Here is a 17227-nt window from a genome sequence, read left to right as displayed (position 1 = left end):
AAGTACAATTAGGGAGAAAAAAGGAAAGAAAAAAAACCCAATAGAATAATGCTCATGGCTTTGTTGAAAAGACTTTCATTTGGTAGGTAATGTAATGTAATGGCTCAGGATGTTTGCTCAAAAACCACTTTTAGCGTGCAGCTATTCGCAAGGTCCAGTCTGGTGTTTTTTAGCTTGGCTGTTTTTCAACCAAGCCACTTTTTTTAATGCAAAATAAAGTGTAAACTTAACTAGATTAAAATCATCTAACAGACATGTTATTGGACTGAAGTAGAAAAAAATTTGTTGCTCTCTCAGGATATAGCCACCATGCAGTTCTGTGCCAACAAGTTGGACAAAAAGGATTTCTTTGGCAAGTCTGACCCCTTCTTAGTCTTCTATCGGAGCAACGAAGATGGGACGTAAGTGTGTCTACCTGTGTGTGCATGTGGCATGTAGATCTTTGTGGACATACCCAGGAAAGTGTGTGTGTATGTGTGTGTGTGTGTGAGTGTGTGTGTGTACACAGACATGCATGTTTGTGCATGGGCATGTGATAAACGGAGAGATGACCCAATGCGATCCTTACCATCTGAATCCTGTGCAGTAGAGTCCATCTGCTAGTTCCTCAGCCAAGTGGTGCATGTTAGCTCTCTCTCTATCAGATGTATACTGCTCAAAAAAATAAAGGGAACACCTAAAAACACAATATAGACCTCGATGAATGAAATATTTCAGCTGAAAATCTTTATTTATTAGACAGAGGAATGTGTTTAGAGCAAAATAACCTAAGAATGATCAATGGAAATCAAAATCATTAGCCCATTAAGGTCTGGATTCAGAATCATACTCAAAATCAAAGTGGAAAATGAGAACATAGGCTGATCCAACTTCTGTGGAAATTCTTCAAGACGATTCAAAATGAGGCTCAGTAGTGTCTGTGGCCTCCACGTGCCTGTATGCACTCCCTACAACGTCTGGGTATGCTCCTGATGAGACGACGGATGGTCTCCTGAGGGATCTCCTCCCAGACCTGGATCAGGGCATCGGTCAACTCCTGGACAGTCTGTGGTGCGACATCGCGTTGGCGGATGGTACGAGACATGATGTCCCAGAGGTGCCCGATTGGATTCAGGTCTGGGGAACGTGCAGGCCAGTCCATAGCATCAATGCCCTCGACATACAGGAACTGCTGACACACTCTGGCCACATGAGGACGAGCATTGTCATGCATGAGCAGGAACCCAGGGCCCACTGCACCAGCATATGGTCTGACAATGGGCCGAGGATCTCATCCCGGTACCTAATGGCAGTCATGGTACCTCTGGCTAGCACGTAGAGGTCTGTGCGGCCCTCCAAGGATATGCCTCCCCAGACCATCACTGACCCACCGCCAAACCGGTCATGCTGGAGGATGTTGCAGGCAGCAGAACGTTCTCCACAGCGTCTCCAGACTCTCTCACGTCTGTCACATGTGTTCAGTGTGAACCTGCTCTCATCTGTGAAGAGCACAGGGCGCCAATGGCAAATCTGGCAACCAAGATGTTCTCTGGCAAAGGTCAATCGGGCTGCACGGTGTTGGGCTGTGAGCACAGGCCCCAATTGTGGACGTCGGGCCCTCATACCATCCTCATGCATTCTGTTTCTCACTGTTTGAGCAGAAACCTGCACATTAGTGGCCTGTTGAAGGTCATTTTGTAGGGCTCCGGCAGTGCTCCTCCTGTTCCTCCTTGCACGAAGGACCAGATAGCGGTCCTGCTGCGGGGTTGTTGTCCTCCTGCGGCCCCCTCCACGTCTCCTGGTGTACTGGCCTGTCTCCTGGTACCTCCTCCATGCTCTGGACACTGTGCTGGGAGACACATCAAATCTTCTTGCCACAGCACGCATTGATGTGCCATCCTGGATGAGCTGCACTACCTGAGCAACTTCTGTAGGTTGCAGATACCGCCTTATGCCACCTCTAGTGGTGAGGGCACTAGCAAAATGAAAAACTAACCAAAGATCGGCCAGAAAGATGAGGACAGGCAAATGGTCTGTGGCCACCACCTGCAAATCCATTCCTTTTATAGGGGTTGTCTTGCAAATTGTCTAATTTCCACCAGGTGGAAATTAGACAATTTACCAACAGGTGAAATTGATTCACAAATCAGTGTTGCTTCCTAACTGGACAGGGTTGATATCTCAAAAGTGTGATTGACTTGGAGCTACATTGCATTGCTTATGTGTTCCCTTTATTTTTTTGAGCAGTGTAGATACCAGTGCTAACCTTGTTAGTGACAACAAATGAAAAGCTGCAAGCAGATTGCAGATTGATCTATGTGACTGAAAACGGTTGCCCATCAGCAAAAAATGGACTAACATATTTTTGACAACAGCATGCTCATAGGACATATTGCTTTTAAAACTGAAACTGTTTGGTAGTGCGGATCAAAACCTTCTTCAAGACGCAAGTCTTCATAGGGTACGAGCTTACTTTGTGTTTCTTGGTCTCAGGTAGACTTTTACCACAAGCCTAACGCAACAACTGTTTGAACGCATTGATCTGTTTGTACAAGTGCATACAAACAACTTAAGAAATCTTGTGGCATTCACCAATTTTTCTATTTGAAATACGATAATATGGATATTGAAATGCAGTACAAAACAGGCTGTTTACCTGATGGAAAGACTAGGTTTAATATCGGAGAACATAAAAAAGATATTTTGGCAGGGCATCCAGGTAGCATAGCGGTCTATTCCGTTGCCTACCAACAGGGGGATCTCCGGTTCAAATCCTCGCGTTACCTCCGGCTTGGTTGGGCATCCCTACAGACACAATTGGCCGTATTTGTGGGTGGGAAGCCGGATGTGGGTATGTGTCCTGGTCGCTGCTCTAGCGCCTCATCTGGTCAGTTGCGGTGCCTGTTCGGGGGGAGGAGGGTGAGCTGGGGGCAGCACCGGGTATAGAGAGAGTCTGGCCAACTGGCTACATGGGCGCCATATTGCCTACTGACTGATAGGCAGCCCCATGTGCGCACTATTATTTTCCATGAAATTTGGTGTAGGGACTTGTATATGAACCTTGTTTTGGACATGTTCCAATATTTCTGATATTCAAACAGTGTAAGTAGGTCAGCTCGCACCTGATTGGACAAGCTTCATAGACCCATGACTTTAACAAATGTTGATGGATTTCCATGAAATCTGTATAGGGGATCATATTACACTGGTTTAATGAGGATCTTTAAGAACGAAAAAAATTATTTTCATTGTAATCCATAAGTAATTCATGTTTCTGATTAAAAATAAAGAGTTAGAGATGTCAAGGAAATTAAATAGCTCTGGCTAGCATTTAGATTTGATTTTGATTGTTGACAGAAGACAACCAACAGCTGCTCATGGGCCCCACCCAGTTTGTGGATTGTGTGTGGACTGTCGACTGGGTTGCTGTGTGTTTTGATGGTTGGGTGTGAACTGCTTATCAGCTCACACCCACCATCAAAGGTAGATTACATAATCAGTCAGGCCAGTTGAGCCCAACAGCTCAGTCACACCTTCTACCATGTATCAGTCATATAGCACATGCCATTTTGGAAATAAGAGATTATGGTATTTTCTGTACACAAATTAAAGTGATACTGACATCAAAATCTAAAGATTCCTATTGATAGGCTATGTTCCGAGTTGGAATGTGACCACGGAGTAATTCAGTGGCCAAAACAGACTCGAGAGAGATCTGTGATTGCCTGTAGATGGTGTCCAATGAAAAATTGTGCCGGTGGATATGCAGACACCAGTCAATTTGCATATAAGGTGTGTCCGTAGCGAGATGCAATAAAACCACGGAGAAACCGTTCTTTCACCCCCTCCTGCTAGCTACTTGGCTCGAGTTTGGGCTATTTTGCAGAGACTTTATTAGCGATTTTGCTACGACGTATTGCTATCTATCTATCTATCTATCTATCTATCTATCTATCTATCTATCTATCTATCTATCTATCTATCTATCTATCTATCTATCTATCTATCTATCTATTTATCTAAATATCTATCATCTATCTATCTAACATTCATTTGCCTCATTGAACATATTATTTGCCAAGTTGTATTGCACTGCCGTAGGCCTACCACCATTTTTTCTATGGCAAGTGACGAGCATACCGAGCCCCACCCACGCGAACACCCAGGAAGACAGTAGCCAATAGCTTTGAATTCATAAAACCACACCTATTTTCGGTTATGAATGGATCACTCTGTTAATTTCTATAACTAGACTTTAACCCCAATTTAGAGGTAACAAGAATTTATTAGATTAAAAATTAGACAACATATCAAAGCTATTGAGAAAGGGGTTTGGCCTTTTAAGGCCACACCACTGTGTAAATAATTTTGAGAGGCACTTTATCATTCAGTACCAGCACTTAGGGTTCCAGAAATTATGGATTTTCCATCATTTCAATCCCAGTTTCAGAGAACCAGAAATTTTTTTTATTAGAAAAGGTAGCATTCACTATTTGAGGCACATGAAAACACAAGCTGAGAATGCTTCGTGAATTCAGCACTGCTCTTTCTTATGCCCTTCTCACAGGAACAAATTTAAGTGTAACTTCAGAGAATGATCTTGCATAAGACCTAATGTTTTGAAAATAAATGTATACATTAACATAGAAGTTTTACCAACGAAATATTTTGACTGTTATATTGCAAACAACTGTGCGTTTTTGTTAATTTTACCTAATGTTGAATGCAGTTCTTGTGGCAGATGGGAATACATATTAGTTTATTGCTTTTACTGAAGATCACCTCAGCAGAATTATACAGTGTTTGAACAGGAGATCAAACCAGTAACCTTTTGACTATTAGCCAGGCTCCCAAAATAACTTGCTGCCAATTGGTAAACAGTTGCAGGGCCTGATCATTAAATCATAACATGCAATATGAATCTCTTTTATTGTTTGCTTGTTTGGTTTTTTTTTTCAGTTTGACCTTGCTATTTGTATCTTCTCTGAGTTGAGCTGTGTGTGTGTTGTGTGTCCAGGTTCACCATCTGCCATAAAACTGAGGTGATCAAGAACAATCTAAACCCAGTTTGGCAGCCCTTCACCATTCCTGTACGAGCACTCTGCAATGGAGACTATGACAGGTGAGGGTCAACACAAGGGACAGAGATGCAAAAAGAGGTCCAGGGGCATCCGGGTAGCATGGCAGTCTATTGTGTTGCCTACCAACATGGGGATCGGCGGTCCAAATCCGCATGTTACCTCCAGCTTGGTTGGGCATTCCTACAGATGCAATTGGCCATGTCTGCAGGTGGGAAGCTGGATGTGGGTATGTGTCGTGGTCGCTGCACTAAGGTCTCCTCTGGTCAGTTGGAGCGCCTGTTCAGGGGTGAGGGGGAACTGGGAGGAATAGCATGATCCTCCCACGTGCTACGGCCCCCTGGTGAAACTTCTCACTGTCAAGTGAAAAGAAGCGGCTGGTGACTCCACATGTATCGGAGGAGGCATATGGTAGTCTGCACCCCACCCCGGATTGGCAGAGGGGGTGGAGCAGCGACCAGGACAGCTCAGAGGAGTGGGGTAATTGGCCATGTAGAATTGGGGAGAAAAAAAAGGGGGGGGTCCGAGGTTACAGTCATTACCTCAAGGCTAAGGCTAACTTTTGGGGTTATGATGTTTTATCCCCCACCTGAGGGTATATTTTAAGATCCTTACACAGATTTGCATAAGAATAATGATAAAGATGCAATGACATAACTTGCTAAGTATGTTACAAACACTGAGGATTAACATAAAGACAAAATATAACTGCTATGTATTACAATTCTAAGCCGAGTACAAACTACACAAATCAGAATCAGAAATTATTTTATTGACATGTGCATTACATGTACTAGGACTTTAGCTTAGCTTGATGTTGATGGTAGAGAAAAATAAAATAAGAAAGTAAAATAAGTATGTGAAAACTGTATACAAAAGCAACACACACACACGCACACACATATTTAAATATATATATATATGAAACAGGCTTGTACTGTCTCATAAAGAATTTTCTTGACTCACTGGATTTATATATATATAAGAATAATACTTTTTTTTTCATTCATTCATTCATCTTCAACCGATTCTCTGGGGTAGGGTCGTGGTGGCACCAAACTAAGTAGGGCACTCCAGATGTCCCTCTCCCCAGCAATGCCCTCCAGCTCCTTCTGGGGGATCCCAAGGTGTTCCTAGGCCAGACTAGACATGTAGTCCCTCCAGCGAGTTCTGGGTCTACCCCGGGGTCTCCTCCCAGTTGGCCGTGCCCAGTAAACCTCCAAAGGAAGGCACCCAGGGGGCAACTTAATCAGATGCCCGAACCACCTCAACTGGCTCCTTCCAACACGAAGGAGCAGCAGCTCTACTCCGAGCTCCCTCCGGATGTCCGAGCTCCTCACCCTATCTCTAAGGCTGAGCCCAGACACCCTACGGAGGAAACTAATTTCAGGTGCTTGTATCCACAATCTCACCCTTTCGGTCACTACCAAAAAGCTCATGACCATAGGTGAGGGTTGGAAAGAAGATTGACTAGTAAATTGAGAGCTTTGCCTTCTGGCTCAGCTCCCTCTTCACCACAACGGTCTGGTACAACGTCTGCATTATTGCTAATGCTGCACCAATCCGCCTGTCAATCTCCCACTCCATCCTACCCTCACTCATGAACAAGACCCCGAGATACTTGAACTCCTTCACTTGAGGCAACAACTCATGCCCAACTCGGAGGAAAAATCTACCATTTTCCGGTAGAGAACCATGGCCTCAGACTTGGAGGTGCTGACTCTCATCCCAGTCATTTCACACTCAGTTGCGAACTACCCCAATGCGCGCTGGAGGTCCCGTTCTGATGAAGCCAACAACATGATACCCCCACACACACACACACACACACACACACACACACACACACACACACACACACACACACACACACACACACACACACCCATTCATTCCTATGGACAATTTAGTACAGCCAATTCACCTGACCTACATGTCTTTGGACTGTGGGGGAAACCGGAGCCCCTGGGGGAAACTCACGCAGACATGGGGAGAACATGCAACCGCCACACAGAGGATGACCCGGGATGACCCACCAAGGTTGGACTACCCCGGGACTCGAATCCAGGACCTTCTTGCTGTGAGACGACCACGCTAACCACTGCGCTACCATGCCATATATACACTCACCGGCCACTTTATTAGGCACACCTGTCCAACTGCTCGTTAACGCAAATTTCTAATCAGCCAATCACATGGCAGCAACTCAATGCATTTAGGCATGTAGACATGGTCAAGACGATCTGCTGCAGTTCAAACCGAGCATCAGAATGGGGAAGAAAGGTGATTTAAGTGACTTTGAACGTGGCATGGTTGTTGGTGCCAGACGGGCTGGTCTGAGCATTTCAGAAACTGCTGATCTACTGGGATTTTCACGTACAACCATCTCTAGGGTTTACAGAGAATGGTCTGAAAAAGAGAAAATATCCAGTGAGCAGCAGTTCTGTGGGCGAAAATGCCTTGTTGATGCCAGAGGTCAGAAGAGAATGGCCAGACTGATTCAAGCTGATAGAAAGGCAACAGTAACTCAAATAACCACTCATTACAACCGAGGCATGCAGAAGAGCATCTCACGTCGAACCTTGAGGCAGATGGGCTACAGCAGCAGAAGACCACACCGGGTGCCACTCCTGTCAGCTAAGAACAGGAAACTGAGGCTACAATTCGCACAGGCTCACCAAAATTGGACAATAGAAGATTGGAAAAACGTTGCCTGGTCTGATGAGTCTCGATTTCTGCTGCGACATTCGGATGGTAGGGTCAGAATTTGGCATCAACAACATGAAAGCATGGATCCATCCTGCCTTGTATCAACGGTTCAGGCTGCTGGTGGTGGTGTAATGGTGTGGGGGATATTTACTTGGCACACTTTGGGCCCCTTAGTACCAATTGAGTATCGTGTCAACGCCACAGCCTACCTGAGTATTGTTGCTGACCATGTCCATCCCTTTATGACCACAGTGTTCCCATCTTCTGATGGCTACTTCCAGCAGGATAACGCGCCATGTCATAAAGCTCGAATCATCTCAGACTGGTTTCTTGAACATGACAATGAGTTCACTGTACTCAAAGGGCCTCCACAGTCACCAGATCTCAATCCAATAGAGCACCTTTGGGATGTGGTGGAACGGGAGATTCGCATCATGGATGTGCAGCCGACAAATCTGCAGCAACTGCGTGATGCTATCATGTCAATATGGACCAAACTCTCTGAGGAATGTTTCCAGTACCTTGTTGAATCTATGCCACGAAGGATTAAGGCAGTTCTGAAGGCAAAAGGGGGTCCAACCCGGTACTAGCAAGGTGTACCTAATAAAGTGGCCAGTGAGTCTATATCTCCCTGGCAGAGGTCTCTGAGGTAGTTAAGAAGCTCCTGGGTGGCAAGACGCTGGGTGTGGATGAGATTCACCCTGAGATGTTGAAGGCTCTGGACTGTTGGGTTGTCTTGGTTGACACACCTATTCAGTGTCACGTGAAGGTCGGGGACAGTATCTGTGGAGTGACAGACTGGGGTGGTGGTTTCCATATTTAAAAAGGGGGACCAGAGGGTGTGTTCCAATTATCGGGGCATCACATTATTCAGCCTCCCTGGGAAAGTCTACTTGAGGGTGCTGGAAAGGAGGCTCCAACCAATTGTTGAACCTCGGATCCAGAGGGAACAATGCAGATTCCATCCTGGCCGTGGAACAACGGACCAACTCTTTACCCTTGCGGAAGTGCTGAGGGGGGCATGGGAGTTTGACCAGCCAGTCTACATGTGTTTTGTGGACTTGGAGAAGGCTTACATCCATGTACCCGGGGCACTCTGTGGGGGGTACTGCAAGAGTATGGGGTACTGGGGCAGTTGCTACAAGCCATCTGGTCCTTGTATAACCAAAATGAGAGCTGTGTCCGCATTCTCGGCACAAAGTCAAACACCTTTTTGGTGGGTGTCGAACTCCGTCAAGGTTGTCCATTGTCTCTGATTCTGTTTGTGATATCCATGGACAGGTAGGAGTGACAGATGGGTTCAAGGTGGAGGTGGGATTACATCAAGGATCGGCTCTGAGCCCTTTCTTGTTTGCAATGGTGATGGACAGGTTGACGGACAAGATCAGGCAGGAGTCTCCATGGACGATGATGTTCACAGATGACATTTTGATCTGTAGCGAGAGTAGGGTGCAGGTTGAGGAGAGCCTGGAAAGGTGGAGGTATGCACTGGAGAGAAGAAGAATGAAAGTCAGTAGGAGCAAGACGGAATACCTATACATGAATGAAAGGGAGGACAGTGGAATGGTCAGGATGCAAGGAGTGAAGGTGACGAAGGCATATGAGTTTAAATACTTGGGGTCAACTGTCCAAAGGGGAGTGCAGGAGAGGGGTACAGAAGAGAGTGCAGGCAGGGTGGAGTGGGTTGAGAAGAGTGTCAGGAGAGATTTGTGACAGAAGGGTACCAGCAAGAGTTAAAGGGAAGGTTTACAAGATGGTTGTGAGACCAGCTATGTTGTATGGTTTGGAGACAGTGGCACTGATGAAAAGACAGGAGGCGGAGCTGGAGGTGGCAAAGTTGAAGATGCTAAGATTTTCATTGGTAGTGACGAAGAAGGACAGTATTAGGAATGATTATATTAGAGGGACCGCTCAAGTTGGGTGGTTTGGAGACAGAGCAAGAGAGGCAAGATTGAGATGGCTTGGACATGTGCAGAGGAGAGATGCTGGGTATATTGGGAGAAGGTTGCTGAATATGGAGCTGCCAGGGAAGAGGAAAAGAGGAAGACCAAAGAGGAGGTTTATGGATGTGGTGAGGGAAGACATGCAGATGGCTGGTGTGACAGAGGAAGATGCAGAAGACAGGAAGAAATGGAAACGGATGATCCGCTGTGGTGACCCCTAATGGGAGCAGCCGAAAGTAGTAGTAGTATATTCATGGAGAGGCTCTCAAGGCGCAGCCAATGTGACAAGTGTGTCCATTTTGGGAACCTCAAAATTGCATCTCTGCTCTTCGCATATGATGTGGTTTTGTTGGCTTCAACAGAACGCGACCTTCAGTGCACACTGGGGCAATTTGCAGCTGAGTGTGAAATGGCCGGGATGAGAGTCAGCACCTCCAAGTCTGAGGCTATGGTTCTCGACCGTAAAATGGTGGATTGCTCCTTCTGGGTTGGGGATGACTTGTTGCCTCAAGTGAAGGAGTTCAAGTATCTCGGGGTCTTGTTCACAAGTGAGGGTAGGATAGAGCAGGAGATTGACAGGCAGATTGGTGCAGCATCAGCGGTAATGGGGACGTTCTCGCGGACCGTTGTGAAGAGGGAGCTGAAGGCAGCGCTCAATTTGCCAGTCAGTCTTCGTTCCAACCCTCACCTATGGTCATGAGCTTTGGGTAGTGACTGAAAGGGTGAGATCACAGATACAAGCGACTGAAATAAGTTTCCTCTGTAGGGTGTCTGGGTTTAGCCTTAGAGATAGGGTGAGGAGCTCAGACATCCGGAGGGAGCTCGGAGTAGAGCCACTGCTCTTTCGTGTTGAAAGGAGCCAGTTGAGGTGGTTCAGGCATCTGATTATGATGCCCCCTGGGCACCTTCCTTTGAAGGTTTACCAGGCATGGCCAACTGGGAGGAGACCCCGTGCTACACCTAGAACTTGCTGGAGGGACTACATGTCCAATCTAGCCTGGGAACGCCTTGAGATCCCCCAGGAGGAACTGGAGGGCATTGCTGGGGAGAGGGATCTCTGGAGTGCCCTAATAGCTTGCTGCCACTGCGACCCTACTCTGGAGAAGTGGCTGAAGATGAACGAATGAATGAATATATATATATATAAAATTAGTCATTCATTCATTCATTCATTCATCTTCAGCCACTATATATATATATGTGTGTGTGTGTGTGTGTGTGTGTATACCCACACACACACACACATGCATATATATATATATCTCCATCCATCCATTATCCGAACCGCTTATCCTGCTCATCGCCAGCCCATCACACACACACACTATACGTATATAGCTTTTTTTTTTTACCCCGAAACCATCAATGGTGTTGATAGAAGTGCTCAACTAATGAAGAGCGGAATATCAATACAGATGCAGAAAAAAAAGTTTTAATACATTGCAGTATTATTTTTGTGTGTACATGTAAAACATCTAGAAAAAATAAAAACGGCAAAAAGTAAGTCTGTCAGTGGGGGACAGGGAGCCTGTTAATTAGTCCAACTGCAACAGGGAAGAAACTGGTCTTGTGGCGTGAGGTTTTGGTCCTCATGGACCTCAGCCTCTTGCCAGAGGGCAGAGTCTCAAAAAGGTGGTGTCCAGTGTGGGAGGGGTCAGTAACAATCTTCCCTGCCCGCCTCAAGGTCCTGGAGGCATCCAGGTCCTGCAGAGATGGGTGGCAACAGTGGCAGCCTCTCTGCCAAGCGAATGAATGATGCTTGTGCTGCAGCCTGCCCTTGCCCCTGGCGGTGGCAGTCGCGTACCAGACGGCGATGGAAGAGGTTAGGGTAGACTCAATTATGGAGGTGTAGAAATTCACCATCATTGTCAGTGGCAGGTTGAATTTCTTCAGCTGCCACAGGAAGTACATCCTCTGCTGTGCTTTATTGATGAGGGAGCTGATGTTTAGCTCTCACTTTAGGTTCTGAGCAATCAATGGTGGTGTCAAGTAAACGGAATGACTCCACTGTGGTAACTGTGGAGTCATGCAGGGTGGGGGTGGGGCACAGGGGCTGGGCTTTCCCTCAAGTCCAGCAACATCTCCACTGTCTTCAGGTGGTTTACATCCAGGTTGTTTTGGCTGCACCAGGAAACCAGGTGGTCAACCTCCAAACTGTAAGCAGACTGGTCAGCCTCAGATATGAGTCCGATAACAGTGGTGTCATCCGCTAACTTCAGGAGCTTGACAGATTGAGGTCTGGAGGTGCAGCCATTGGTGTAAAGTGAGAAGAGCAGCGAGGACAGGACGCAGCCTTGGGGGGCAGCAGTGCTGATGATCCGAGGGTGTGAGACACGCTTCCCCATCATCACTTGCTGACTCCTGTTGGTCAGGAAGTTAGTGAGCCACTTGCAGGTGGAGTGGGGCACGTGGAGCTGGGAGAGTTTGTCCTGGAGGACAGCAGGGCTGGTTATATTGAATACGAAGCTGAAGTCCATAAACAGGATCCTGGTGTATGTCCCAGGAGAGTCCAGGTGAAGGAGGATGGAGAGCCATGTTCACTGCGTCGTCTGCCGACCTGTTGGCTCTCCAGGAAGGGGGGTGTTGATGGACTTGAGGTGGGACAGCACAAGGCATTCAAAAGTCTTCATCACTACAGAATAGCAGTGAAACAATCAAAAAGCTGATATGCTTTACGTTTTACCTTATGTGTAGTTTTCTTGTCTTTGTATTACATCACATGGTCATGCAGCTGACTCAGTAGGGAGACAATTTATTTGTACAGCTTTATTTCACCTTGTTAAAAGTTTGTCCACTTTTGAGAACTTATAAGTACCGAGCCAAGCAAACAAGTATACCTCAGGGAGTGGAAATGATATGAAGTAATGTTTTGTAGTAGTCATTGCATGACAATGTGATATATTGACAGAAAAAAGCATGGAGGTGTGGAGAGAGTACTTCTAACCTGTGGTGATCAGAATAATGCCAGCAGTCGGCCATGGTTAATGTATTAGGCCAGTGCTGGTGTTATTGGGACCAACATGGAGACAATACTTCAAGACTCTCTGTCTCTCTCTCTCTTATTGTGGATGCATGTGTGTCTCTCTCCTGCACCAATTCACTGTGCTTTTTAACATACATTGTCACTAGCATTTTGACATTATCAGGCTTGTTATTTTCTATAATGGTGTCCCTTTTATGAAACATGTTAGCCTCTTACTTTCCTTACTCCTTCCCTTTGCCTTTACATTCCCTTACTGCTCTCTTTCTTTACTCTGTTACCACATCACTGTTTCCTTTCTGGCTCTCTTGCCCTGCCTTCTCCAGGACAGTCAAGGTGGACGTGTATGACTGGGACAGAGATGGAAGGTAATTCATATCTCTTTCTCTTTTTCTTGTTAATTCTCCTGCTTCAGGCAGAAAATCCCTTAAATGTAATTTCTTGTTCTCTCTGGCCCAAGGGACAATCCTTTTGGCATTAATCTTACGTTGGTATTACAGTAAAGGGGGGGGGAACTCACCCATCAAGCACACACATGTTGATAAATCAAACGTCAACATCAGGCAATATGTTTGGGTTTATTATGAGTCTTGACTGGCATTTTTTCTACGGCCACCCACATTTCTCCTGCTTTTTCTGCTGTTGTCACTCTTTCATCCCCGTCTCATTACTTCACTCTTCAAATATGTCCCCCATCTATACCTTGCTTTCATGCTTCCTAACCCTTCTTCCACTTTCCCTCTCTCTTCCTTTATCTTCATGTAACCCTGTCTCCTCTCCTCTTCTCTCCTCTCCCCTCCTCTTCTCCTCTTCTCTCCTCTGCTCCCGCTCCTTTCCTCCTCTCCTCTCCTCTCTTCTCTCCTGTCCTCTCCCTTCCTCTGCTCTTCTCCTCTCCCCTCTACTTTCCCCTCCCCTCCCCTTCTCTCCTCTCCTCCCCTTCTCTCCTCTGCCTCCCCTCCTCTCCTTTCCTCTCCGCTCTTCTCTTCTCTCCTTTCTTCTCCTCTTCTCTCCCCTTCCCTTCTCTTCTCTCTCCTTATCTCCCCTCCTCTCCTCTTCTTTCCTCCTCTCCTCTCCTCTCCCCTCCTCTCCTCTCCTCTCCTCTCCTCTCATCTCCTCTCCTCTCCTCTCCTCTCCTCTCCTCTCCTCTCCTCCACTTCTCTTCTCTCTCCTCTCCTCTTCATCCTCCTCCCTTATTGGGCAGTAGAGTCACTATGTGCCCCTGGAGGACAACCCCCCCTCCCTAAATGCCACCTTTACATTGGCAGCAGCCGTGTCATGCAGAGCCTGAGGTGATGGTATATTAAGATGCTGAAATTGTCTGAAGGCATACAGGGAGCTGATATTTACTAGTTTGATAGTGCCAGAGGGGTTTTTGGGGTTATTTTATTAGACTATTCATCTTGTCTTTAGATAAGAAAACTACTTGTTGAAATGGGTAGAAATCTAACCTCCTTTGAATAGAGGATCCCCTTAAAAAGAGTAATAAAGAAAATCAGGATGTGATACATAATTTGGTGTAAAATCTGTTATGTTACACCCATACTAGGTGATAGACCCATGTGGCAAAAGTATTTCACCAGGGCAGACAGTCAGAGAGCGACTCAGAGTTTAGTATGGCCCTCTTAGATAGACATCAAACTGATTGTGATTGGTTACTTATAAGATGTGAGATGCATTTCTGGGATTCATAGAGAATTTGTGAGAGATGACAGAACATGTGGGCGTAAATAAGCAGAAGTAGAAGAAAGTGAGTGGGTTCAGAGAAGCCCACTGAGGCAAATTTGTAATTTGTGATATTGGGCTCTACAAGTAAAAATTGACTTGACTTGACTTGATTTGACTTGACTTGACTTTATAAAGGGCAGCTGATTTTGCAGGAAGTTAACAATGAACAAATAAAAATGTGAAAATTACCCCAAGCCAACATTTTATTTATTTATTCATCTGGGTTTTTTCCCTCAGTTATCACTAATTTCACTCCCCCCCCCCCTTTCTTTTTCTTGTGATGTTAATTGGTGGGGGAAGGAGATGGATGGGGAAAGAAGGAAACAATTGTATTTCTTTTTTGTATGAATCAGCCACTTGTTACATAGAAAGATTAAGGAATATTCACACCCCTTGAAATTTACAAGATACAACTTGTCAGAGGACTAAGACAAGAGACTAAGTAAAACCAGGCTGTGTTTACGCTTTTGTACAACTGAGATTCAATAACAATTGTTAAAAGGGTCTTGTTACAAAAGGTTTACATTCCCCTCGTTTAGCATAGCATTCTTGAGCAAACTGCAGGCATGGGATTAGCATAAAGGTGTTTAAAGCAGCTGTAGACAACTTTTCAGTCCCCCCCCCCCCCCAGTGTTTCTAATTCCAAGTGTTTTTATTGTTCGCACCACTGTCGTAAAGACAACCGGTCGCTTTCCATTTATTAGCAGCCTGTCTACATACTAAAGCAAGAAACAATCGTAAGAATTTGAACTAGAAACCCCGTTCTCAGTGCTATGATAAAAGCAGAGTAAAACACCCAGTAGTAGTAATAAGTAGGCAGGTTGTGTTACTTACTGACCCAGTAGAAAGAATGCCAACTGAATGTTAGTTTGGGGCCCTCTCAAGTCCCGGGTATTGTATCGAACTCTGTTTCCCCATCAAGATCTGTTTCCCTCTAGCCAGAGTTCTATACAACACCGGGATCAGGAATCAGGATTACTTTGTCAATTAAACGAAATAACGTTTCCCCCAGCCCACAGCAGTGCAACACAAAGACAAAAACACATATCCAAAAACTATAAGAACACACATACTAACTAACACATATATCTAAACTAACATATATACCCAAACTAAAAAAAAAAGAAAATCACTGTCAGAGAAAATGAATGCCAGCCAGGATGACTGTCAGAACTGCTGGTCTGCATGGGTTAGCGGTTAGCTTAGCCTGCCCCACTTCCTTATCCTTTCAGATTGTCCTCGATGATTCCGCCTCGGGCGCAGCTCCAGATGGGGGCCATGGTCCTTGGGCCCACTGGATGCAGCAGACCAGGCTCCCCCATCTGATCCAATGCCAGCTCTCCCAGCCAGACACCCTCGACACACCTCCCCACACTCCACGCAACAACACCAAAAACACCACAGTCAACGCCAGGCGAGGCCGCTGCTAGACTGCCCTCGGTGTTATCAGAACTGCCAGTCTGCATGGGCTAGCAGTTAGCTTAGCCTGCCCCGCTTCCGCATCCTGTCAGACTGCCCTCGGTGTTACCTCCTTGATTGCAGCCAGTGTTCAAACTATACCGTGGCCTTCGGGGAGCCCACTTTTTGTATTTTTTTTCACCGAGGGGGGGGGCGCTTGCACGGGCCTAAAAAAGAGGACTTACAATGACTTACAAAGATACAACAGCTGCTAGTGTATGGCCTACTTGCTTTATGCCAGCTCATCGTATAGGCCATATAAATATATATACTCTTATACTCCCTCTATATAAAATAGACTATAAACAAAGCACATCAGGCTGCCTACAATTGAGTACATCAACAACGGTTAAAGTTACCTGTCACAGGCTACAGAAGAACACCATAATTCCTCCGTTCAGTTAAGACATTGAGGGTCACGTAGACCTATAACAACCCAGCCACACGCCATTGGGAATAACATGCCTTATCCTTGATACAGAATCGACCACAGAGGCCTGGGGTCAGCTGCCTTTGCTGTTCGTCCAGAAATCTATGATGTGGACAGGCGATGACCTGCCTTAATCCAAGATGTGATAAAGGGCATTGGGTCAAAAGTCTCCAACGGGGGTCCATTGATATCCAGAAAAAGGAGAGATGAGAGGCTGTTTTCACGCAACCCATTGCAGGTCTTGCTGTCAGTATCATTAACGGCAGAAATCCCCTCTCACACTCAGCTGAAGTGGGAAGGTATGTTCTACTCACTGTACAAAGCTTTTCCAGCGTTTTGCCTGGTGCTCTGTCTTGTAACTTCCAGTCACGGAACTCTTCGACCGCCTCTCTGGCTGGTTCTCCAAGCATTTTATCAAGTGCCCATACTTAATTTTTTCCATACAGAATCAAACCATTCCGATCCTGCGGCCAAAAGTTCTTGCCCAGGGGTTTCAGCATCTGTAGGAGGTCTGATTCTGGCATTCGCCTTGTGAGATTGTCGATCAGAGATTGATAAAACTAATTTCGGTTAATCTTGCCCATGCCCTTAGCTAGTTGAATATCTTTAAACGGCCCCAGGGACATGCACTGTTTGGCCTTCTGTATGGCTTTACCTCCTCTCGCTTTCATTGCTTTCAGTATATCAATAGACTGCAGAATGTGGCGACTGGCATCTACTAGAGTGACGTCTCTTTGCTGACATTTCAGTGACAGGCCCTGTAGCTCACGGAGTATGTCTTTCATGCAAGCAGGATCAAGTAAAAACCCAGAGTTTGTGAGGTGTTTGTATAGCGCCAGGAATTTCTTCCTCTTGGTGTCATTGCGAGATGCATCCTCGCTTGCGGTTTTGAAGTGGTGTGCTAAAGCAGGGTAGTTATTCCAGA

At 45.9% G+C, this 17227-nt stretch overlaps 1 protein-coding gene across 1 annotated transcript in view; it reads left to right on the top strand.

Moving 5' to 3' along the window:
• The window catches only part of LOC130131577 (copine-9-like), a 208637-nt gene that overhangs the window by 152297 nt on the left and 39113 nt on the right, over nucleotides 1–17227 (top strand). The window contains exons 9-12 of the mRNA XM_056301330.1: nucleotides 298–401; nucleotides 4997–5101; nucleotides 13016–13057; nucleotides 16541–16552. Of these exons, the coding sequence (XP_056157305.1) occupies nucleotides 298–401; nucleotides 4997–5101; nucleotides 13016–13057; nucleotides 16541–16552 (263 nt within the window). The remainder of the gene's footprint in view (nucleotides 1–297; nucleotides 402–4996; nucleotides 5102–13015; nucleotides 13058–16540; nucleotides 16553–17227) is intronic.

The sequence above is a fragment of the Lampris incognitus genome, chromosome 2 (assembly GCF_029633865.1).
Source record: "Lampris incognitus isolate fLamInc1 chromosome 2, fLamInc1.hap2, whole genome shotgun sequence".
In the NCBI taxonomy this organism is placed as follows: Eukaryota; Metazoa; Chordata; class Actinopteri; order Lampriformes; family Lampridae; genus Lampris; species Lampris incognitus.
The sequence above is the reverse complement of the archived record's forward strand: the minus strand, read 5'-3'. Positions and strand labels throughout refer to the sequence as shown.